Raw genomic sequence first — 24,657 nt, forward strand, 5'->3', positions numbered from 1 at the left:
TGAGAGAGAAAATGAAGAAGAAATTCGCTAAACTATTCAATTCATGAATCTAATATTCCTCAGTTTTTAGCACAATAAGAAGTGAAAACTTACTTGAGGATACCTTTTATTCCATAATTTGCGTACAAAGTTTGTGAAACCAACATTTCAATCATACGAAAGCATTGAGGTGCCACACTGAAATACTTCTACTTGCTTAAGGAAAATCTGAGATGGCCAGTGTGAGATACAAGTCAGAATTCTGAGATACAAGTCAGAATATTCTGAGATACAAGTCAGAATTTTGAGATACAAGTCAGAATATTCTGAGATACAAGTTGGGATTCTGATTTACAAGTTAGAATTTTTAGTTGCAGGTCAAAATTCTGATTTGCAAGTCGGAATTCTGAGAAACAAGTCAGAATATTCTGAGATATAAGTTGGAATTCTGAGCTACAAGTCAGAATTTTTAGTTGCAGGTCAAAATTCTGAGTTGCAAGTCGGAATTCTGAGAAACAAGTCAACATTTTGATTTGCAAGTCGAAATTCTGAGATACAAGTCAGAATATTCTGAGATATAAGTTGGAATTTTGAGGTACAAGTCAGAATTTTTAGTTGCACGTCAAAATTCTGAGTTGCAAGTCGGAATTCAGAGAAGAAGTCAAAATTTCGATTTGTAAGTCGAAATTCTGAGACATAAGTCAGAATTCTGAGATGCAGAATGCGGGAAAATATTGGACGAATTCTTTAGATCCTATTTTTTACTTGAGTTGAGCTAGAGTAATATACTGGCTTCATCAGTAATCATACATGGTGTTCAAATCCTCCACTTGACCAAGTCATAGGAATTATACAAATGAACTGTTAACCTCAACACTTTTATTGCAGCATTCTAACTTGTATCTCAGAATTGCAACTTGTATTTCAGAATTTCAACTTATTTTGGGGCATTTCAACTCAATAATTCATCTTATCATTCACCAGACAAACTATATACTATATACATCTTCTGTGAAAATAAATTAATGATGTTCCTGAGACTAAAGGACAAAATACGTGAATAAAACGCTGGTCAACAGACACTTGTTTGAAATTTTGGAAACTCATGTTCCTCATTATTGCTTTCAGTACAAAATAAAGTGTAAATATACGATGAAATTATGTGGAATTTAATTCTACTAATTGATTTGATTTGTGAATATAAAAGTCCCAATATTTCCTTTTCTAATCTGAATCATATGTGCACAAAAATCGATATTTATTTGCAGGCGATTTTTGCTAGTAGCATTCCAGAAATAATAGACCTTGTAGGAACTAGATCCAAATATAGTGGAGAATTCAAGAGAGAACATGGAAAGAGGTACAGTTGATGTTCTCCTTAAATCTCTTTCAATCTTTAGGGCAGGAAGTTGACTAAAATTTTCCTATTCAAATAGAACATCATTTCTTTGTACACTGTACCAATAATTGGAGCTATATTTCACACAAGCGTTTCCAGATAGTATGTTAATGAGGAAAAACGAAATAAAGATATCTGAACAGAAATTTCAAATTGAAAAATTTTAGTCACCTTGTCTCTAAAAAAGTATCATGAAAAATTGTCGGTTTCATACGACAAAAATGATACACTATGTATGGGGGAAGTGAATCGATGATATTATAGGATAAATAATTATTATATCTCTCACAAACAGATGATGCCAGTAACAGCTGAGTTTGATAATTAATCAAGTTCTCAATTAATCTTCGAACAAACTTTGATCAATAAAATGAGGAATTTTAACGGAAAGTGATTATTATGGATACTTGCATGTGTTTAGAACACACAGCTCTGCCCGCACTGTTCACATAAAAGTCAAGGAAACATGCTACGATACTGAGTGTACACTCCAAAGTGATAGACTCTATATATACCTGTAATATTCTCTGAAATCTATGTTTTTCATCATTTGCTTTTCGAATATTCTCTGATGACATGTATTCACGAACCATCTATCACTTTGTGAAAATACAGTAGGACCTCTTGAATAACCAGCACCAATTTTGTGACAGAACACACTTGCTAAAACTGGAATGGCACCCCCTGTAGAATGTCAAATAGATATTTGGCTTGTGGTATGTCGGAACTAACTCTTTGTTGTTTCCTGTCTTGAATTTACTGTCAAAGTTTATGTTAACCGTTTTTTCCTTCATTAACGACGGCTACACTTCTAGCCAAGATTAGGACGATATTGTTTTGATTAGAAACAGATTATTTTATCCATGATTCCATATACAATTTCCAATGTTCGTTCCAACAGTCAAGATCTGAGGTATATTTAGATGAAAATTTCAAAGATCATCGATGATTTCATACATATTCAGAAAAGAAGAGAAGATTGTTTTCGAAAGCCGTTTCTACTGCGATCGTGATAGACAGAGGGCTCATTTTGTGAAATATCTCGAGAACTGTATGGCATAAAATAGAAATTGAACAAAAAAAAAGGTTTTTGAAAACCGAAAACTGCTAGGACAACATTCCACATACATAATAATGTTTTGGCTGTTTTTTCAGTAATTGTCTTATAGTTTGGTGTTATATCCGACAGTTGTATTCGCATATCGTCTGAAAATTCGAAAATTAGAATCATATGGGCAAAAACTAACATATGGCCCACAAACAGAGCCATTTTTCATAATTCTAGCAAACTTTTTGTGTTTAAATCGGATCCGATTAGAGTTATAACATCTTTCGACCTCCGAGTGAGTCCTCTGATGATCACTATCAGAGCAGAAACGTGGATTTCGAAATTCGGCTTATATCGTATGTAAGTGTTAGCGTTAAGTGAAGTAGCTTAGTGTAAATGGGTCCAAGGAGGAGCCTGATGGGGTATATATGTGCGTTTATTAGGCGGTGTTTGCCAGCTGGATACCGGAGATAACAGAGTTGGCTGCCAACCGTTCCAAGTACGGCGGGAAATACAGCAAAGATATACGACGCAGGTATCAATCCCAGGCTGCTACATCCAGTATATTTAACACCTCTGGGAATGAAATTGCTATAGAATTAATATTTTTGATCAGTTTGTAGCACTTGGGTTATGCTTTGCGCTATACATTCCAGCATTTCGAAAATGTTACCTATGACAAGCCTGTGTTCCACCTGAAGAACTCTTCATGAAATCCTAGAAGGACTCAACGATTTCCACACATCCCTAGTGGTGTTCCACATGGTCGCCTCCTTGTCCCAACTAAATTCTTTCATCTCTCTACAGTGGAAATAGTTGGGGACCTACGGGATTCCAGAGTTTTGCTTTATGATTTATTCATATTGATCTAGGCAAAATTTTATTTATTGCATGAACCAATGCAAATATAACAAGTGACTCAGTGAGATTTGAAGTAGTTCTTGCATTGGTAGAACTTTCGTGGGTAATATTTTTGCGATTTTTACCTAGCACAATCACTTTTAGAAGAGAACAGTTTGGTATGCTCTCTTTAAGCTACCAAATCCTACAAACTAAGAGTGAGACAACTCAATAGTAAAACAAAGTCTACGGACAACAATGGTGATCATTTGGCGCAGCGTCATTCCTTTCAGTTTTTAACATTTCTCGGGTCTCGAGAGGTGTCAAATTCTTTAAAGAAGAGATGGAAACCTTCATTTGAATGAAGAAGATGCGATGTAAGTATATTAGATGGCCTGTTCCACATGGTTCGACTGTTGTTGTCTAAGAAGATTTTGAATTGATTTTTGAACGGTAGAACAACCCCTGTATGCTTCGATCAATTCGAATTTGGAACGAGCTTTTGATCCCTTAGATTATGGAACACTTACTGTGTGATAAGAGAGCATACAGAATGCATTTTACATTTTTAAAATCGCTAGATTTACATAGAGCTGGCCTAGTAGATTATAGTAGCACTTGAGTTGAAGCACAGCCTGCTAGAGCCACGCACGTATACGCGACGTTCAATGAGGGAGATGCAAAAAAGAGTTAATAGTCTCAATGTTCCATCAATTTTTCGAAAAAAAATATGTTGAAACGATTACAACGAGTAGAAAAGCGATAAATTGAATTAACCTGTAAGGCTCCTCTAGATGGACTTGCTGTGGATTACTGAATGTTGATTTTGTTACTTTTGTCCAGGTTCCCGCTCTCCCCTTAGCAAAACTCCCCCTTCCCATCATCATTTTAAGCTTACAGCGACATCATCCTATTTTTCAGTCACGAGAATTTGGTCTCGCAATTTCAGCATTATTCAGGGTCGATTCAATTTAAGGAACGTCTCCAAATTGAGTTTGAAACTGTCTAACACGCTGAATTTCGCTGAATTTGCGATACACATGACATTTGTATATTTGCCTCTGTTCTGCTGAAAATGAAGCGTTGTTGTCTTATTTGTCTTTTGCGGCATTTAGGCGATTTTTGCAAGTTGTATACCCGAGATCATTGATCTGATCGGAACTAGGCCAAAGTATGGCGGAACACTGAAGAATGAAAGAGGCAGAAGGTGAGGATACTATAGAGGTTATTTGTTCGTTAAGTGAACCAGTTGAAATATTGGTTGGTTTTGAAACTGTGTTGAATCATCACCGAATCTCCACACCTAGGGATGACCAATGACACAACTTTCAGCTTCTCCATAATCACTGATGCTGAGTAGAACAACACTGGTCATCTCTAGGTGTGAAAATAATATCATTCTATCGCTCCTATATCACCTTGCACGCTTCATAGTGTCGATATCTTCAATTTCCATAGCCCCCTTATGTTTTGTCCTTTGATATCCTAGTGTATAGATGTTGAAACCGACCACTGTTTAAACTGGACATCTTTGAAGTTGTTAAATGGTTCAATTTCCTCCACCACAACAGCGGCTTAAGTGTTAGTGTCTTAAATGCATGAATTTGTGGCAGTTTTGCCACATGACGATTTTGTGCGTTGGCAGGCTGTGTACCGATGAAAAACTTTACCTAGATTAGTTATAGAGACTTCAGACCAAATTTTGAGAGTAGAATTATGATGCAACATTGAGAATATTTCTGTCGAGAAGTGAACTCTTGACCTACTGTTTAGACTATCGAGTCCCACAGCATTAACTGGCTTTTTTGGTTTTTGAATTTCACCTGTTTGGATTCTAGATTATCCCGTCTAGTTTTTTAGTTTATCCGGATCCGATTGATCAGGGTCCCATAGTTTTGAATTGAACACGATTTAGTTGCATGGTGTTTAGATACAGTAAGTTTGATCTGAGCAGTTTTAAGATTCTCTAGACTTCACTGGATCGATTTGGTAGAAACGAATATCGCTTTTGCTGTTTAGCGTCTTGGACACTAATCATGTTGCTTAGTTCTTAGGTATTAGTTCTTAGTAACTCTGCATAAACTCACCACGAGAGCGATATTCGTTTCTGGACCAGCATATTTCGAAACTAATAGATTTGTCTCCCATCCAGGCATATTGTTGTGTGCGGCCACATAACCTATGAATCGGTGTCGCATTTTCTCAAAGATTTCCTTCACGAAGACAGGGAGGATGTCGATGTTGAAGTGGTGTTTCTGCACAGGTATGATCTTACATTTTTGTTAGCATATAACTCAGTTTTTAACCTTGTCTGTTCGTTGTTTCATCACAGCATTTTTTCCGAAAGATAGATGGCTCAAAAATGTCATAAATTTGGTACATATAGAGTGATTTCAGGCGAAAGGAAAATCCAGAAGTTACGAAATTGTTTGACAATAGAACTGAAGAAGCCTCTTACAAATGTGGTAGGCTTGATCGTACGAGGCTATATTGAAAAATTCTTAGCCTACTATAGAACCAAACAAAATTTCAATGTCAAAATATTCTATTACTCAACATAGTCTCCTCTTGGATACATTTATCACAGCGAACTTGCAACGTCTCTAGACTTTTCAAAAAAATGTCCACAGCTTTTATTACCTCCTTGTTGGAAGAAAATTTACGACCTTTCAAACTTTTTTTCAGTTGAAGAAATAGATGATAGTCGGATGGAGCCAAATCTGGTGAATAAGGGGGATGTTCTAGTAATTCAGGGGCGTTGTCCTGCAAAAACAAAACACCTTTGGATAGCTTTCCGCGTCTTTTCTCTTCAATTATTTCTCGTAGAGTGGTCAGTAATGTCGAATAGTAATCTCCGGTTATTGTTCTACCCTTATTCAGAAAATAAATCATGATTACTCAATGACAATGCCAAAAACTGAAGCAAGAACTTTTCCAGCAGATTTTTGAACACGAAACTTCTTAGGTCTTGGAGAACCAGAGTGTCGCCATTCCATCGATTGTTGCTTTGTTTCTGGATTGTAGAAATGTACCCAAGTCTCATCCATAGTAACAATTCGGTTTAAGAAGTATACATTGTTTTCCAATCGAGCAAAGATCGAACGCGATGCTTCTACCCTTGCACGCTTTTGGTCAACATTCAAACATTTGGGGATCCATTTTGCAGCAATTTTTCTCATGTCCAAATTGACGTGAACTATATGATGAATGCGTTCGTATGAAATATTCAGTGCTTCAGATATCCGTTTTAGCCCAATTCGACGGTCTGATAAAATCATGTCATGAACTGATATTTACGGGGACTGACACAGAAACTGGCCTTCTCGATCGGTCATCATCTTCAATGGAAAATTTACCTCTTTTGAAGCTTGCAGTCCAATTTTTCACGGTCGCATATGAAGGACATTGATCACCAAGGGTATTAAGCATATCTTCGTAAATCTGCCTACCTCTTAACCCTTTTAAATACAAGTACTTGATGATGGCTCGATACTCCAATTTTTCGATTTCCACAATTTTGGTGGACATCTTCTTTCTTTTAATTTATTGCGTAACTCTGGTTCACTTTTTTGACCTCAAACTTCACACTGACACTTCTAATGAGTTATTGGTCGTTTCTATGGTAACGCAATATTGTTTTATGCATGGAACTGGTCTAGGCTAACAAGATAACAATACATCCTCGTATTTCAGCCTTTTTTCTGGGTTTCCCTTTCATTGTATAGAGGGTTCAGCCACCAGCAAAAACCCAAAACAAAAATTATTTCTGATAACAAGTAAATTGAAACAAAATATACACACTGTCTTTTTTGTTGAGCTGAAAATGGACCAAAATGGGTCAGAAGTAGGTCATATTCGATCAATGAACAATGTGAATGATTTTTTCACTTCCTAACTTGGTATCCTTGTGCCTGCGCCTCAATCAATTTTCAGGAAAGAACCAGATCTAGAATTGGAGGGACTCCTCAAACGGCATTACACGACTGTGGAGTTCTTTCAGGGCTCAATGATGAATGCCGTAGACCTTGAGAGAGTCAAGGTATACACGTTAAAAAAATCATGGTTAAGAAAACATGGACTAGTGTGTTAAATATCGCTTCTTTCCGAGCACTTCTATCTTGTTAACTTGGAAATTTACACCCCAACTCACTACTAGTAAAGTTCAAAAAATCTTCATCAAAGAAATTTTTTTATCGATCAATTAATGAGATTTTTGGTGACTTGGGGTAGAGATTTTCAAGATAATTTGCAGTGTAGTTATACATTTATTGACAGTGTATTTGGCTGCATGGTAGTATGGACTTTTCAGCAGATGACGGAGGCGTCTAGACCTGTCCCCCTTTTTTCTGTTATTATTTATTCTTTAATGTTGAGTTGTATGCAGGAAACCGCCTGATCTTGAACTGGAAGGTCTGTTCAAGAGACATTTTACAACAGTAGAGTTCTTCCAAGGTACCATTATGAATCCTATCGATCTGCAAAGGGTCAAGGTTAGTTGACAAAGAACTAAAAGTTTGAATTTCAATGTCTCGTTGTCTAACTGTTGAAAAAAAAATCAGAGGAAGAAAAACGTGAACTTGAAAGAATGCTTGTTCTCCCCTTTACAAATCGGGACATGTACCTAGAGTTATTATTGTTTGATCATTTAGATAAATCACATGAAATCTAGTGAAACTTGAGTATATATAGGCCATTTCTCATGACATTAGCAGACGATATTCACGTGTTTTACGTCAGAAAATTAAGGCGACAGTGATACCAAAGAGGGTGGATGTTGGTAAGTTGGCGAAGAAGACAAGTTTGATTTTTCAATGCGATTTTTTATTCGAAAACCTACAAACTTTCGATTTTTGCGCAACCTAGTGCATGAATTGAGGCATTTTATACGTTGATTTAGCACTATATACTTAGATCGACCACATGGACTTACCTGCACAGAATTCAATCTTTCTGCTAGTGAAGTTCATGTCTATGTTAGAGGTTTTATCGTTCCTGATGTTCTGCATGATTTAACGAAAGTTCTTTATGTTGATCGTAGATCGTGATAGGTTTCATAGCTTAGTTGATGATGTACAATTCTCTCAAACTTCGAGTAAAATAGGTATCACTTAAATGTAACATACAAGAAGCTATAAGTGAAATAGAACAGTGAAACTGCTGATGATACCTAATTTATTTCAAAAAGTCATCATCTCCAGTCCAAATATTAGTTTCGAGATGATTCAGAAAACCTTTTCGAAAAAATTCTCTATAAAATACAATCAGGGAAATATGGGCCTATAGCAAGATTCTTCGTAGGTACACGAAGCAGATGCATGTCTAGTACTCGCCAACAAATACTGCCAAGACCCAGACGCTGAAGACGCTGCAAACATCATGAGGGTGATCTCCATCAAGAACTACAGTGACGACATAAGGGTCATCATACAGCTGATGCAGTATCATAACAAGGTAAGAACCCGAACGGACCAAACACTGAACCATGGGTAACACCCTTTCTATACCTATTTCATGTGGTTTTTCTTCGATAGGCTTACCTGTTGAATATACCCTCTTGGGATTGGAAGCAAGGGGATGACGTCATCTGTTTGGCAGAGTTGAAGCTTGGATTCATCGCCCAGTCTTGCTTGGCACCAGGGTTTTCAACGATGATGGCGAATTTATTCGCTATGCGTTCTTTCAAGACGGTAAGAGTGGAAATTCTTCTTGATTAAGTGGTATACAGGCTGGACAATAACTTCCGAACAGATAGTCTCAAAATGATAGTAGAAAAAATTGTTTTTTCAATTTTGAAAGTTTGATAGTAGTACTTTTATGGTACTACAGTTTGAACACTGAAAATACCTCAACGAATTATGAAACAAAACTTCTAAAATGCCATAGACTAACAGATTAGTAATTTTCCCGAACAGTTTATCGAAAAACTCGCTATTATTTCAGTAGAAAAATAGTGGAAAAATAGATTTGAAAAACGGTTTTAAATTTTCTTCTTACAAATCAGGAAACTATCTAGGGAATCGAGTAGGCAATGAACAAATTTTGGCATGATATCCCATTACTAGATAACTCATTTTTTACATGAGACCTTAGTTGTTCAAAATGAATCAAGCTATCAAAAATCTTTCTCAATGGTATAATATGAATAGGGAAAAAAGTTTTTGGCAAAAATTTTGGGATTGGCTATTATGCCCCTTGCAATTATGGGTAAGGTTATTCTGTTACGATTTGGTCGTTGGTGTGAAGATTACGCGAGATATTTTCGAAGAAATGATTATACCCAAGGATTATTGCAGTCCCCAGACATGCAAGTTTGGACCAATGACTATCTGAGAGGAACGGGGATGGAGATGTACACTGAAACACTGAGTCCCTCGTTTATAGGCATGCCCTTTGCCCAGGCGACCGAGTAAGTCGTTTGGACTTGAAAAATTGGAGTGATCGCACTTCCTCTCACACTTGTTCATATTAATCCTATTCTCGATGAACGACGGAGGACATCGACACCGAATATCGCTGTACACATCCCATCTGTCGGTCGCGGTGGCCATCAGATTTTCCGGATTCCATACCAATAGATTTTTTTATAACTTTCACTCAAATACTTCTCATCTTGAAGCTGAACGATTGCTTCTTGGGGAATGCGTGTCAAATAATCTAAAGGGCTAAAGAATTTGAAAAGAAGAAAAAGTTTTTGGTCAATACTCAAAACTAATATTGTTCCATCATCAGAAAATTGAAGAGGTTGAATATGGGGACATTTTTCCAGCCTTATAATTGGATTCAAAGGAATTTGTAGTGGATTAGAACATTTTCCATGCAGAGGGGTGTGTACTCGATGTTCGATCAAACTTTCTTAGCAACAGCTCCGTTTATTGCCAAACATATATAAGGCACCCTTCACACCTTACATTGAACTAACAGTGTCTATGAATTCTCGAAAATGCAAATTGCTATTGCAAGCTTTTGTGTCTATCTGCTGTTGATGTTATTTTGTCTGTTTTCATATCCATTATTAAGCTGACAAGAGTTTCAACTGAGGAAAAAGCGTTACGTTTGAAAATTTCCAAATTTTTTTCATTTTCACCTTTTATTCTTTGTAAGATATCTACTGGGTGCCTTCAAATTTTTTTAATGTACAGTTGAATCAAAACCGACTATTGTTGTATACTTTTTCTTGATTACATTTTTAGTTATTTGATATTATGAGGGGTTGAGAATTAAACATTGTGAAGATTCACCTAAGAAATCTGAATGATTGTTGTTGTTTCTCATTTCAAGGCCACCCTGTATAGGTCAGAGAGATAAATTGTCAATTTTTCCGATGATTTGATTTGTGACAGACCGATTACTGAACTATGTATTGACAGAGTATCAGAATTGTGGTTTTTAGCTGGGTGTATATTGTGGTTACAGTCTCCTGACACCCAAGTTTGGCAGAACGATTACCTTCAAGGCACAGGATGTGAGATGTACACTGAGACTTTGTCCCCTTCTTTCACAGGCATGACTTTTCCGCAAGCCAGCGAGTAAGATCAAAATTTCATTCAATTCATTTTAACACAACATAAAACCCGATACCAAACCCAACAGTTCACAAGTTGATAGACTGATTGACACCAAAACATCAATTATTACAACTTTATGATACCCGCTTCTGACTGTAGAGTTCCAACATTGTAAATTCGCATATTGTCTCTCAATTTTCCTTCTTGAGAATCATTATTGTGATAAACTAGGTGGAAATTAGCAAATATTCACTGATGCCTTTGTAGAATGACGATCCTAAACCTATTCTCTAGAAATTAGTGTAGCTAGAGGAAATTAGAATTAGAATAGAATTGCTGAATCATCTTACACCAGAATGGGATAAGTTCAAAGTTTTCTTATGATATCCTAGTGAAATAAGGTGTTGGTTGAGGCTGGCACCTGCAAGCGTTACAAGACTATAATATAGAAACATTTTCTCCCTTCAGAAAGGTTGTCCACTAATCAGTTTCACGAAAAATCCCTCTCGTATTTCACCAAAATACAAAACGCTAACGTAGAAATTTACCCACTGCCTTCCTTCAGTATTTTCATATTAGTATCTCGTAAAAACACCCTTTTTTCAGGATATCCTTTTAATTTTCCCCCTCTGATACAATGGACGAACACAATTTTGAATGTTAATGGTCAATGTTTTAACGATGAAAGAATTTTTTTTCTGTTTTAACATCGGTGTTGGGAATCCGAGTAATGTGAAAATAAATGAATTGATTTAGAGATGCTTGCTGCATGTTAGCTTCACACAGTTACTGCTTATAACATTTTAACGCTCCCTACTTTTGGCTTTTTGAAATTTCTAACTCAAATAGCATCAGTTTTCCACAAATTACAGATGGATGTTTGAACCTCGAAATTTCATAATCTAATCGATGGTGCAATAATTGTATATACGAGGATATATTGAAAAATTCTTAGCCTTCTATAGAACCAAACAGAATTTCAATGTCAAAATATTTCATTACTCAACATATTCTCCTTTTAATTGGATACATTTATTACAGCGAACCTGCAACGTCTCTAGACCTTTAAACAAAATGTTTCTTCTTGCTCTGCAAACCAGACCTCCACAGCTTTTATTACCCCCTCGTTGGAAGAAAATTTACGACCTTTTAAACTTATTTTCAGTTGAGGAAAGAGATGATAGTCGGATGGAGCCAAATCTGTTGAATAAGGGGGGTGTTCTAGTGATTCAAACTCTATATCACGAATTTTTTGCATGGCAACATGAGATTCGTGTGTAGGGGCGTTGTCCTGAAAAAACAAAACACCTTTGGATAGCTTCCGCGTCTTTTCTCTTTAATTTTTTCCCTTAGAGTGGTCAGTAATGTCGAATAGTAATCTCCGGTTATTGTTCTACCCTTATCGAAAAAATCAATCATGATTATTCCATAGCAATCCCAAAAAACTGAAGCAAGAATTTTTCCAGCAGATTTTTGGATCCGAAACTTCTTAGGTCTTGGAGAACCAGAGTGTCGCCATTCTATCGATCGTTGCTCTGTTTCTGGATCGTAGAAATGTACACAAGTCTCATCCATAGTAACAATTCGGTTTAAGAAGTCTACATCGTTTTCAAATCGAGCACAGATCGAACGCGATGCTTCTACCCTTGCACGCTTTTGGTCAACATTCAAACATTTGGGGATCCATTTTGCAGCAATTTTTCTCATGTCCAAATTGACGTGAACTGTATGATGAACGCGTTCGTATGAAATATTCAGTGCTTCAGATGTCCGTTTTAGCCCAATTCGACGGTCTGATAAAATCATGTCATGAACTGCATCGATATTTTCGGGGACTGACACAGAAACTGGCCTTCCCGATCGGTCATCATCCTCAATGGAAAATTTACCTCTTTTGAAGCTTGCAGTCCAATTTTTCACGGTCACATACGAAGGACATTGATCACCAAGGATATTAAGCATATCTTCGTAAATCTGCTTACCTCTCAACCCTTTTAAATACTGGTACTTGATGATGGCTCGATACTCCAATTTTTCGATTTTCACAATTTCGGTGGACATCTTCTCTCTTTTAATATATTGCTTAACTCTGGTTCACTTTTTTGACCTCAAACTTCACACTGACACTTCTAATGAGTTATTGTTCGTTGCTATGGTAACGCAATATTTTTTTTATGCTTGGAAGTGGTCTTGGCTAACAGATATCAATACATCCTCGTATCTATACTAAAGGTGACGTCTGTAGTTTGTGGCAAAATTGAAAAAAGAGAGGAAATGAAATAAGATAGTAAGAGAAATGTATTGAATTTTCCTCAGGTTATGCTTCACCAAACTGAAACTTCTTCTGCTCGCCATAGAAGTTAAAGGGACAGAAGGAGCGGATATAAAAATTTCCATAAATCCAAGGGGTGCAAAAATTGTTGCCAACACCCAGGGATTCTTCATAGCCCAATCAGCAGACGAGGTTAAGAGGTATGAAACTATCTGGCAGATTTCTTGACTGATTTGGCGTTCTTCGTTCGATCTATATTCTGTCAATGTGAACTCATTTTTTTCTCGTTTGAATCCAGGGCCTGGTTTTACTGTAAAGCTTGTCACGATGACATCAAGGATGAAACTCTGATCAAGAAATGCAAGTGTAAAAATTGTAAGTATGTTTTTATTCCTCATTCTTATGCCAGAATCATTCTATTATTGACTGTGATCATCGATAACCTCCTGATATGTTTTAATCAACTTCAATTCGATCGTTCTGTATGTCAACATGAACCCAGGTTGTTGAAGTTATGTCCTTAATGTCAAAAGTGAGTCGAACAACCGCTTCTTGAAGGTGGCCATCGAGTTTTAATGATTTTATACGAATTAAATTCACAATATCAAATGAACAGTGATCTTGATGAATTCAATCAGGATATTCCAGCTTGATTATCAAATGAAGAGAGTTTGTCTTAGGAGTTTCGTCATTTTGGTTACTAAAGTTTGGTTTCAGCTTTTTTCTCTTCTCTTCCTCAAATTAGAGAGGCATTATCGATGATATTTCGAGCAGGATTGAAAAAATTCATTTGATATTGTGTCCAAATGCAGTTGAATCACTCTAGAAAAGTAAATTTGATCTGACTCAAGCCATTTTTGCATACTTGCTTCCATTTGTACACCGAAAAAACTCCCCATGACTGTGTATCCCTATTGAATTTTTTATGGTGACTTTTAGTGGCCATACAACAGCGTAACTGGTGCCACGATCTAGGTAAATCACGAATCTAGATCTGTCTAAGCCCTGCCTGAGACGGTGGATAATTTTTTTATAATTTTTTCTAGATTGTTTGCAACTTGCGAATTGTTTTGACTATGCATTTTAAATTTTCTCACACCATTTTCAACATTTACTTGATCTTCTTACTTAATACGATAGTTTTTGGCCATTGGTATGCGTAGATTAAATTTATCATGCGTTTTGTAGTATTCCAATATAATTGAAGCAGTCTTTCCTGATGGAGGAGAACATGATCATTTGGGGTTAAAATCAAAGTAAAAATTTTTATGCCGAATATGTGAATTTAAGAGAGTTTGGTGAATAAATTCCCAAGTGATCATGTTGGAGAGAACAAATTTTCTGCCTGTCTAAAAGGAATGACTTTGACTCACATTCTGAAGCCCTTATGCACAATCTATGCATGGTTAGGTCCTAAAAGACGGTCTATCGAACTCACATTATGTCAGAAACATAAAAACTAAGTGTTTTGTAAGTATATCATCAACTAATAATCGTTTTATCGAGTTTGGAGTGATTATACCCCTCGTTATTGGAGAGTTAGAAGGACAACTAACCCATCAATCTGAAGCCTCATAGATTTTTTTGGTTTTTTGGCTTTTTACAGATGTCGGAATGATAATGATGCAGACTGGCATGGTCAAACAAGGGATTTATCCGACGTATGAGAGATACTTGGATGGTAGGCCATCCTAACGTTGCATTGGTGCTTTGCTTTGATCTGTCCATTGTTATAACACGAACGTTAATTTTTAATCGTGGTTTTGATGGACGATGAACGTTGTTATTACTTGAGATTCGTCTGTGCGATGTGCTTTTTATTTCTGTGGGCAATTTGAGTTTTAATACGACACGTCAATAATAATTAATCGTGATGTTTATTAACTCTGTCATTAAAGCATGAAATTTTATTAACAGTTTCGGAACTTATTATAAAAGAGAGTAAAACATCGTGAGAATATTATTTTTTATCATGATGAAGAAGGAGACGAGAAGCTAGAAAAAAGCTTTCACATTCTTGTATCGAAAATTGCTAAAAAACCACCTTTAGACGAGTATTTCGCTAGGCCAACCATAGCCAACCATAGAAAGCAAATGAATTATACAAAAATATACCGTCAATGATTCTAGCGATATTTTTGTATGGTTCTTGGTATAAAACCGATTCCCAAGTTGTACCAATGAAAAATGTAGCTTCTCTGTAGATTCAGCAGCTTCTACTAACTGAAAATTTTTGTCTGGTCCAAACTATAGTGGCGACATTCAGGAAAGGTGTGAGGGCAATTCAGTTGGTCGGAAGAGCAAGTATGTATGAAAAAGTTTTGTTTTGAAATCACGAGACACAACTCCAAACTGAAATCTTTTATACTTGCAAACAGTACACTTCCTATCATTTTCACAACTTGATTTTTTTCGGGAAATCACCAAGGTGCTTAGGTTTTTTCGAATGATCAGCAAAACAAGGATCTATGGCCATTGATATTTGCCATTTTGCACAGTTTTGCTACAGAATAGCAGAATTAGATTGAATTACACATCCTGAGATTTTGCAGGGATTTCAATAATTTCCTATGAGAGAGAAAGCTTTCAGATAACACGTGCTTATATGCACATGGTTTTTCTTGGAATTTGAACGAAAAACCCGCTTAAGAGAGACAACTTAAAGAAAATACATATATACAAGACATAAATGGTCTCTATAAAATACACTAAAAGAGAAAACAGCATCCAATTTATCCTTTCATTCTCTGTGAAGCATTTTCCATGGTAAAAACCAACGAACTTTGAACATTTCTTAATGATATCATGCTACCTTACAAAAATAAAAAAAATTCAATCATTGATTACCAAAAATGGTGATTTCCCAAATACAAAATCGAATCTGTCTCTCAATACTGTAAATATTGGTTTTCCACTTCTACTTCTAAATGTTGTTGGTGTGTAAATCGTAATATAGCACTCGAAAATTTTACATACTCTTCCAAATTTCCTTGAAAATGTGTGTTCCAAGATTTACACTAGAATATAAGCTTGACCAAGTGATGATATTGTTCTTCTACGTTTTTTACTGATCAGTTTTTGTTAGATGCGTGTGAGATATAGTCTCAATCTCAGTGGTTTAGTGATATTTAGGACGGTTTTTGGTGTTTATCAGAGTATCATCAGTGTGTGTTTTCATGTCCATATCGTCGGGGTAAGTTAAGGGAGGTTTTTCGAAATTTTGATGCCCCAGAACACTGAAAATTCCATTCAAGTGTGAAAAGAAAGTGTCCTTTCGAATATCTACTTAAATTTTTGAGCAGAATATTTCATTATCTTATGTTTTGTTCCTCTTGTACTCATTTCAAGTATTTTAATCATTGTCGATTAAATTGACCACAATGTTCATGAATTCTGTACTATGTTCTGATCATTGTTGCTTTTTGATACACCGTGTATAAACCTCCTTAGACTTACCCTGATTTTCACCAAGCCATTCACACAAATTACATATTTTCTACCTACAATTTGCTTTAATGCCAGGCGAGGATTTTACGTACTCAAGTAAGTCTTAGTTGTAAAGAAACTAGGCAAGACTCGATGCTACAAGTCTGGACAACCTCAGGATCACAGAATACACAATGAACCTTTTTTTTAAGAAGAATGTTTCCACCGCCTCTCTCTCTATCACCCTTATTCTTTTAGGCTTGTTTTATTCTCACCGTCTTAGAGAATGTGCATGATTTCTATGCATGACGGAATGGCATGAGTGAATGTTTATGAATGCACCTAGTTTAGGGGTTGATTAGGAATGGTTTTAGACGAATGAATCGATGTTTTCTGTACGAGTGAAATTTCCAAGATAAAACCATCTGGTTATGTCGATTTCACTCGTTTACTTCCAAGAGTAGAAGCCAAATCTGAGATTCAATGCTGTTTTCAAATGATCTTGATATTTATTTCAAATTTTTCTTCAAAATTTCCATATTTTCCTGTTCAATTATTGTTAATGAGTTCTTAGAACTCCTCATCTATTTTAAATTATTAAAATATAATGATGCTCGGTTCAGTTCAACTCTTGGAAGGTTCGAATTCTGTGGCGGTGATCTTCAATTGATTCTATGACTTTCTGTCGATGAAAATCCCAAAATTGGGGAAAGGTTTCATGTAAAACAATATTTGGTAAGAAGAATCGTGAGTTTCTACAAGGTCAGTTAGAGTAATATTATTTTAAACATTCCATTATGATTCTTTTGTTCATGTCGAAAAGAAAAATTCCTATTTTTATATCCTATAGTGCAATATCAATATTTTTGAGTAGATCGGGAATTTTTTCGTTAGTAAACAATATTATTAATCCTGATTTTTCTGCTCAGTACCTCATATGGGACTTTTGAGAGATGTATGAACTTTCCAGCATTAATTATTATGACTCACTCTGTATAATTCATTAACTGAAGGCTGATAGTTCTCATCCTGCTAAAGTCGAGGTCAGTGTTAGGTCTGAAGGACCAATTGAAGATTTCCATCAGGACGAATGAAAATTCAGTGCGAAAAATAGAAAATCTGTTAGAATATAGAAGATTAGATGAATGTGCGAGTTTGATTTGTCATTTACAGATGATCATCAACCTCCTCCAACATTCACTCCACCAGAGTTGCCCAAGAAGGTTCATCTGAGAGGTATATTTCAAAAATACGAAAATTTTTTTAGTACAATGTGTCGTTCTTCATTTTTCATGTTATTCCGAGAAAAATTTGTTGATGAAATATTCGTTACTAAACTATCTGAAGAATCATCCAATACAGTAGTGTAAATGATTAGTTACGAAAAATTAAAATAGTTAACAGGCCCTGCTTAGATATAGGCCAGATAGTTTTTTACGCAACTATTTATTTACACCCTGTACATATCCTCACGAATATTCTGAGGCGTTTTTTTTGCACAAGTTATTTTTGTTCTTGAAAGTAACAATGAAAACTTCAACTAGCAGGATTCATTCATATTTTCAAGTGGTTTCACTTATCCATTTATTCATCGAACAATTCCAAATTGTTAGTTAAGGATATTTAAACAGCAGCCTTAGATTTGAAGTGCACTAAAGTAGGTTTCCAATGCAGCAAAACATATTCATTATAATCAGCGTATTATTAGAGCATTTGGTGTTCTTCTGCTCTACCGTTTCAAGTTCCATATAAACTACAGATTTTGCGATGAAATCACTAGCAATTATAAATAATTTAGAGAGATGTGCAAAGAGAGTTTATTGTAGATTGTTGCTGGGTAGGAAATTTCAGAGAAAAAATATCGTAGCGATAAACTTGTCGTTTCTTTTTCATTTTACGTGCAGTAGATAAAATGTATATCCTATGTGAATCTCTCAATTCTCGGGAAATCTCGCTCTAAGCTGTTCTTTCTTTACAGGTGACATTAACAGGCACGAAGACTTTCACAGTAAGTTGTTTCACAGGAATTTCCCCAGATACTTCGTTGTTCGATTTTGCTATTTGTTTTTATGTTTCATCCGCCATGCATAGAGTGGCAAAATGGTTCAGAATAGTTCGTTTACAGGAAACTGCAAACGCATAAAAGTTTTCCTTTTTTCTGATTAGGCATCGTTTTTCTCGTATTTTATCATTTTTGTGGAATAAACTCCCTTTTTAATAGGTCCCCCATTTTATTTTCATGAGAAAACAACTTTCCTCAACGTTATTTTATTCTTGTAGCCATGAATTTGTTACATTCTCATTGTTCTAGTCCGATTCCGCTTGAATCCATTTATTATATTTTCATCAAATGAATGATATCAATGAATATGTCACCTCTCCCATTTCATCTTTCATAAAAAATCGCTAGCTGTGAGAAAAAAACGTAGTGCTTTCGAACTCAACATCAAGTTTCGTTCAGTTTCAACTCTGACGAATTAAAATACTGACATTTCTTGTTTTGTCCCTCCAGTAGGACATCGGAATCAAAATCAGAGGAATAGCACCATGATCACATCTAACATGGTGAATTCAACGAAGCCTTTAAACAAGGTTAAACCTAATGTTACAAGAACAACCACTGATACCGTGGTATCACCAGGGTATAACTCAAGGTAAGATTGTCAATTTTCAGTCTGTGTTGGATTCCTGGATAATCAATATTGAGTATGGGATTTCTAATGGACTTTGATAATCTACAGTTTGCCAGAGTGTTGGTTTAAATAAGAAAGGGGTAGTTGTCTTCCAATAGAGATCTCATCGAATTTCACTAATTATTTACAGGAAAATGATTCATTATTCTTCAGATCTTATTCACAATTCTCACAATATTACGAACACTAATCATCCAGAGCATTTTTCACTGTATTCCTCTATACATATATTGGTCACATAAAAAATGCATGACACGTTCAACACTTACTTTAAATGAGACGCAACACAACACGCTGCATATAACAACAATCAGAATTTATTTGAAAGAATCTTCTTCCAATTTGCCATCGGTTATAATTTTGTCGTTGTAATAAAAACAGAAGACAGAATTTTGGACTCAAATAGATAAACTGTGGTACACAGAAAGGTTTTGGCCAATGGAAGGTTTGCGCTCGATATATATACACTTGCCAGGAGAGGAGTTCATACTCCTTTCATCTATACAACAACCTTCTCCAAATTCTGGACAAATTCTAGACAAAAGTTGTTTCCAAAATGATCCAAGTTTCAGTAGGTACCTACTCCAGATCCAAACTGAGGTAAAACGATCTCAACCTCCAACCACACACAGTTGGTCCAATAGTCACACGCTGAACCATCTCGCAAAGCATTCACCTTCGTTAATCTTTGTCACAATTACCACACACACTCTCAACCCATACCAGAGCTAACTATACTCTCACAAGATCCTACTGAATTTTTTTCTAACACTTTGAAGCGAATGATCTTCAGCTTTCCTGTCTCAATCTCATATTTCTCGATATGCAATAATCATTTCGAATGCACAACTTGGTGCTGCATACTTCATTATCCATCTTCTTCTCTTGCGTATCTGGTAGTTCATAAGAAGATGTGACATCTGTGATGTACCTAAGCGAGATGCAGAAAGCAGAGATCTTTCGTTTCAGTCGTGTTAGAAATTGGTTGAAATTTTGGTGGTGTGCTATTGGCAATCTGCTATTTTCAGACAAACGGAACAGGATACCACATCTTATGCCGGTTACCATCTTGCCTATGAAGTCAAAAAACTCATGTATGCTTAGCAGAACTTAACACTTCTCTCTTCTTAATAATGCTTGCTTTGCTTGAACTTTGGATTGATGCACCCCTTCTTGTAGTTGATTTGTGCCTATGCACCTTTCATCAGTGTCGAAAGACAAGGAATAATTGACATCTTGGCATCATTTCATCTTTCAGGGAGACTTGTAAACGAATTGTTCAGGGTATACTTTGATTTTGCATGTTTAGATAGTACCTATCGAACAGCCACGTAGTTTACTACCCGTAAATAATCTGAAGATCCAATAGCTTATTTCGATAAATTTCCTCCCCAAAACCCGTTCCAGAGATCTTTGAGCTTTCAGCAGATATCAAGTCAAATAAAGTTCATCAGACAACAATACAGAGTGAATAAAAGGTGACGCAAACTTAGGTTTGTCATTTCAAACAACCAAAAACTCAACGAACTTGTAAACATACCGAAGATATGAATTAAAGCAGTTACTTTTCACTCACTCTGTGGGTATATTTCACATAACTTTAGAATAAGAACACCGAGGAACCTCATGAAAAACACCCACCATAGTCATCACAAGATGGTTTGACTTTCTCCTGGTTTTTCGAACGTTTTAATGTACATTTTCGGAAATACACAAACACTGATATATTCCTGGGTGTTCTTATTGTGATGTCACCTAGTATACTACCTGCTGGAACAACCCTGAAGGCTCAAAATTCCTCTTGAACCCATATAGAATATTCGTTAGATCCTTATGTTCAACTAGTGCATTTCGGAATGCAAATGTAGCTGAAAAACAAACGAGAACAATTCCCTGAAAACAATTCTCATCCAATATAGGCCGACAAGTCGAACTAGCGGCGGTACTAACCAAAATAACAATGGTGTAGCCCTACCAGTGGGTTTGGCCGACGACCAAGCCAAGGACTTCGACTTTGAAAAGACTGAAATGAAGTACGACAGCACCGGCATGTTCCACTGGGGACCAGCGAAAGGACTGGAGGAATGCATCCTTGTGAGTAGACGCCTGAAATAAATCAGTGGGGTTCCGCAGGGTTCTGATCTTGGACCAATTATTTTCTTGGAATACTCTTGAACCGGTAAATTTCGTGTCTGATTCCACGTGTATGCTTTCAGGACCGTAATCAGGCAGCCATGACGGTTCTGAATGGTCACGTGGTGGTGTGTTTGTTCGCCGATCCGGATTCACCCCTGATAGGGCTCAGGAACCTGGTGATGCCCTTGCGCGCTAGTAACTTCCATTACCACGAGCTCAAACACGTTGTGATAGTTGGTTCTGTAGATTATATCAGGAGGGAGTGGAAGATGTTGCAGAATTTACCAAAAATATCTGTCCTCAATGTGAGTATTATTGTTTATTCCATTCTGCAGGATGTAATACGATTTTAACTATGAGGAACCATACTGTAGAGTTACCGAAAACATTCCTTTGCTGTAGGGTAGTAGGTAATTATTGATGAAATATCAGAATCTCAGTACCCCTGTACCAGAAATAAATGAACATCATACGTTCTTTTTTTTATATTTTATCCATTAAGTAGGGCAAAAGACATCGAAAAATATCAATTATGCATGAGAACTTATGTAATTTAAAACATAAATTGACCTGTAAAACAGTAAATGCAGAAGATGTTGATTTTTTATACTCAGCATTATTTCCTTGATATCTCACTTTAGTAAGTTCAATTCAAACTCAATTTTTCCTTAGAGCTTCATATTTTGAACTCAGTTTCTTAGATTTAAACCTGCTTTAACACTTATGGTTCGAAAAACAGACCCAATAACGAAATATATCATTCTGCACTGCACCCAACTATACGTGGCTAACTACCGAGAGAGACTTCAGAGACTTTAATGATGGGTTAAGCGACGAACATAGGTACCTATGGAATACGTTCTACAGACTGTTACAATACAACAATTGCTGCGATTACCGGAATATAGGTCTCGATTATTGTATTCATTTATTGAATATTGAACTATTGTTTTATAATTGGCGTTAAAACAATTGCACAAATGGGTCTAAACTTTCTGCTTCTTTCACCAAAATTGATTCAAAGCTAGAATCATACTACAGTTTGTTATATTACGGATGAATTTTTCACATAGCTTGAAAAGCGGAATCTCCAACAGAAATTTGATCCCTTTTGGGAAAACTTATATCTATACGAGAATGTATTGATAGCCAGTTAGCCTAGAACAGTTCCATGCATAAAAAAATATTGCGTTACCATGGCAACGAACAATAACTCATTAGAAGTGTCAGTGTGATGTTTGAGGTCAAAAAAATAAACCACAATTACGCAATAAATTAAAAGATAGAAGATGTCTACCGAAATTGTGAAAATCGAAAAATTGGAGTATAGATCTATCATTAAATACCTGTATTTGAAATGGTTAAGAGGTAAGCTGATTTACGAAGATATGCTTAATACCCTTGGTGATCAATGTCTTTCGTATGCGACAGTGAAAAATTGGACTGCATGCTTCAAAAGAGGTAAATTTTCCATTGAAGATGATGACCGATCGAGAAGGCCAGTTTTTGTGTCAGTCCCCGAAAATATCGATGCAGTTCATGACATGATTTTATCAGACCGTCGAATTGGGCTAAAACGGATATCTGAAGCACTGAATATTTCATACGAACGCGTTCATCGTATAGTTCATGTCAATTTGGACATGAGAAAAATTGCTGCAAAATGGATCCCCAAATGTTTGAATGTTGACCAAAAGCGTGCAAGGGTAGAAGCATCGCGTTCGATCTGTGCTCGATTTGAAAACGATGTAGACCACTTAAACCGAATTGTTACCATGGATGAGACTTGGGTACGTTTCTACGATCCAGAAACAAAGCAACAATCGATGGAATGGCGACACTCTGGTTCTCCAAGACCTAAGAAGTTTCGTGTCCAAAAATCTGCTGGAAAAGTTCTTGCTTCAGTTTTTTGGGATTCCTATGGAGTACTCATGATTGATGTTTTGGATAAGGGTAGAACAATAACCGGAGATTACTATTCGACATTACTGACCACTCTACGGGAAAAAATTAAAAAGAAAAGACGCGGAAAGCTATCCAAAGGGTTTTTTTTTGCAGGACAACGCCCCTGCAAACAAATCTCATGTTGCCATGCAAAAAATTCGTGATTTAGGGTTTGAATTACTAGAACACCCTCCTTATTCATCAGATTTGGCTCCATCTCTTTCCTCAACTAAAAAAAAAGTTCAAAAGGTCGTAAATTTCGTTTCCAATGAGGAGGTAATAAAAGTTGACATTAATAAAACACGTTTAATATTGTTGGTTCGAATCTCGTCCAGGTGTTAAAACTTTTCATATGATCTGCTTTCTTGAATAGAGTGAATAATTGTATAATTTTCTTTGTCACACTCCCCAAAAATTATCACCCAGAATTCAATGTTTTTCTTGGCATAAAAATACGACCATCTCAAGTAAAAGGAGAATGTTCCCTCCATTCCCAACGTGTGAAAGCCGGAAAATTCCTCCCGGAGCGGGAAAACCTCCCAAAGTAACAGGAAAGCAGGAACAGAACGTTCAGGTGGATGGAGAATGAGTGGAAATTCAAGCCACCGAATTCGGAGAAGGAAAACCCCAGCAACCTGCTCAGGGTCATATTTTCCTGCTCCAGAATTTCCTCCCGGATCACCTGGATGATTCTCACCTTTTCCCAAACGTCCGGAACATCAGAATCCATCATACGATCTCGGAAAACTCATCCGCATCTCTCATATTCTGATAATTCTAAATGGGAAATCGAAGAAAATCTCAATTCACGCCATAAGTTTCATATGTTTGCAACAGGATCGAATTTATATAAAATTTGTATGTTCTTCGTGTAGTTGAAGGGGAAAAACAGTTTTCCGGAGCTTTCCACGAGTCGGAGACCTCTCGCATCGCCTACTCTCCTCGTACCCGTATCCAGTTATCGTGGAAAAACTACCCAGAATCCTCATCCAACAAGGACGTCCCCATATCTCTGTTTCGAAGGACTTCACGATGGTATTGGGAGATTGGAAATTGACCCAACGTTTTTCCAGGATATTTTCCATCCCGAAACGATTTCCAAGTTGGCAGGAGAACAGAAGGGGTGGTTCATGATGACGTCACGGATTTTATTGATCGAGGGGTGTGAGTTTGGGCGGTTGAAGGGGTTGGAAGGGTTGGAAGCTTTCTCTGTATATCCTCCTCGGTGTTATGCTGTCCTGGTGGTAAAATTTCTCCCCGCTCCACGGAATAAAATGACGTTTTCTCCTATTGGAGTCCGTGAAATCGAGTTTATTGATTTACTTATACTTCATTCACTTTTATTTTAGCAGTCGGTTGGCCATGGAAATTTGACACATTTCACTCTGTATAGTACGAAAATGTGGGGTTATGAA

At 36.4% G+C, this 24,657-nt stretch overlaps 1 protein-coding gene across 3 annotated transcripts in view; it reads left to right on the forward strand.

Moving 5' to 3' along the window:
- Window positions 1-24,657, forward strand: part of LOC123315731 (calcium-activated potassium channel slowpoke) — a 46,797-nt gene that overhangs the window by 15,457 nt on the left and 6,683 nt on the right. The window contains exons 7-23 of one of the 3 annotated variants that reach the window (XM_044901562.1): window positions 4,382-4,473; window positions 5,419-5,529; window positions 7,651-7,756; window positions 8,565-8,717; window positions 8,798-8,953; window positions 10,680-10,792; window positions 13,088-13,243; window positions 13,342-13,418; window positions 14,650-14,724; window positions 15,297-15,347; window positions 16,566-16,586; window positions 17,643-17,705; window positions 18,448-18,477; window positions 18,982-19,123; window positions 20,191-20,256; window positions 21,082-21,256; window positions 21,379-21,603. In XM_044901562.1, the coding sequence (XP_044757497.1) occupies window positions 4,382-4,473; window positions 5,419-5,529; window positions 7,651-7,756; window positions 8,565-8,717; window positions 8,798-8,953; window positions 10,680-10,792; window positions 13,088-13,243; window positions 13,342-13,418; window positions 14,650-14,724; window positions 15,297-15,347; window positions 16,566-16,586; window positions 17,643-17,705; window positions 18,448-18,477; window positions 18,982-19,123; window positions 20,191-20,256; window positions 21,082-21,256; window positions 21,379-21,603 (1,812 nt within the window). The remainder of the gene's footprint in view (window positions 1-4,381; window positions 4,474-5,418; window positions 5,530-7,650; window positions 7,757-8,564; window positions 8,718-8,797; window positions 8,954-10,679; window positions 10,793-13,087; window positions 13,244-13,341; window positions 13,419-14,649; window positions 14,725-15,296; window positions 15,348-16,565; window positions 16,587-17,642; window positions 17,706-18,447; window positions 18,478-18,981; window positions 19,124-20,190; window positions 20,257-21,081; window positions 21,257-21,378; window positions 21,604-24,657) is intronic. The other 2 variants (XM_044901561.1, XM_044901560.1) reach the window with 2 other exon arrangements.

This window comes from Coccinella septempunctata, chromosome 6 (assembly GCF_907165205.1).
Source record: "Coccinella septempunctata chromosome 6, icCocSept1.1, whole genome shotgun sequence".
Classification (NCBI taxonomy): domain Eukaryota; kingdom Metazoa; phylum Arthropoda; class Insecta; order Coleoptera; family Coccinellidae; genus Coccinella; species Coccinella septempunctata.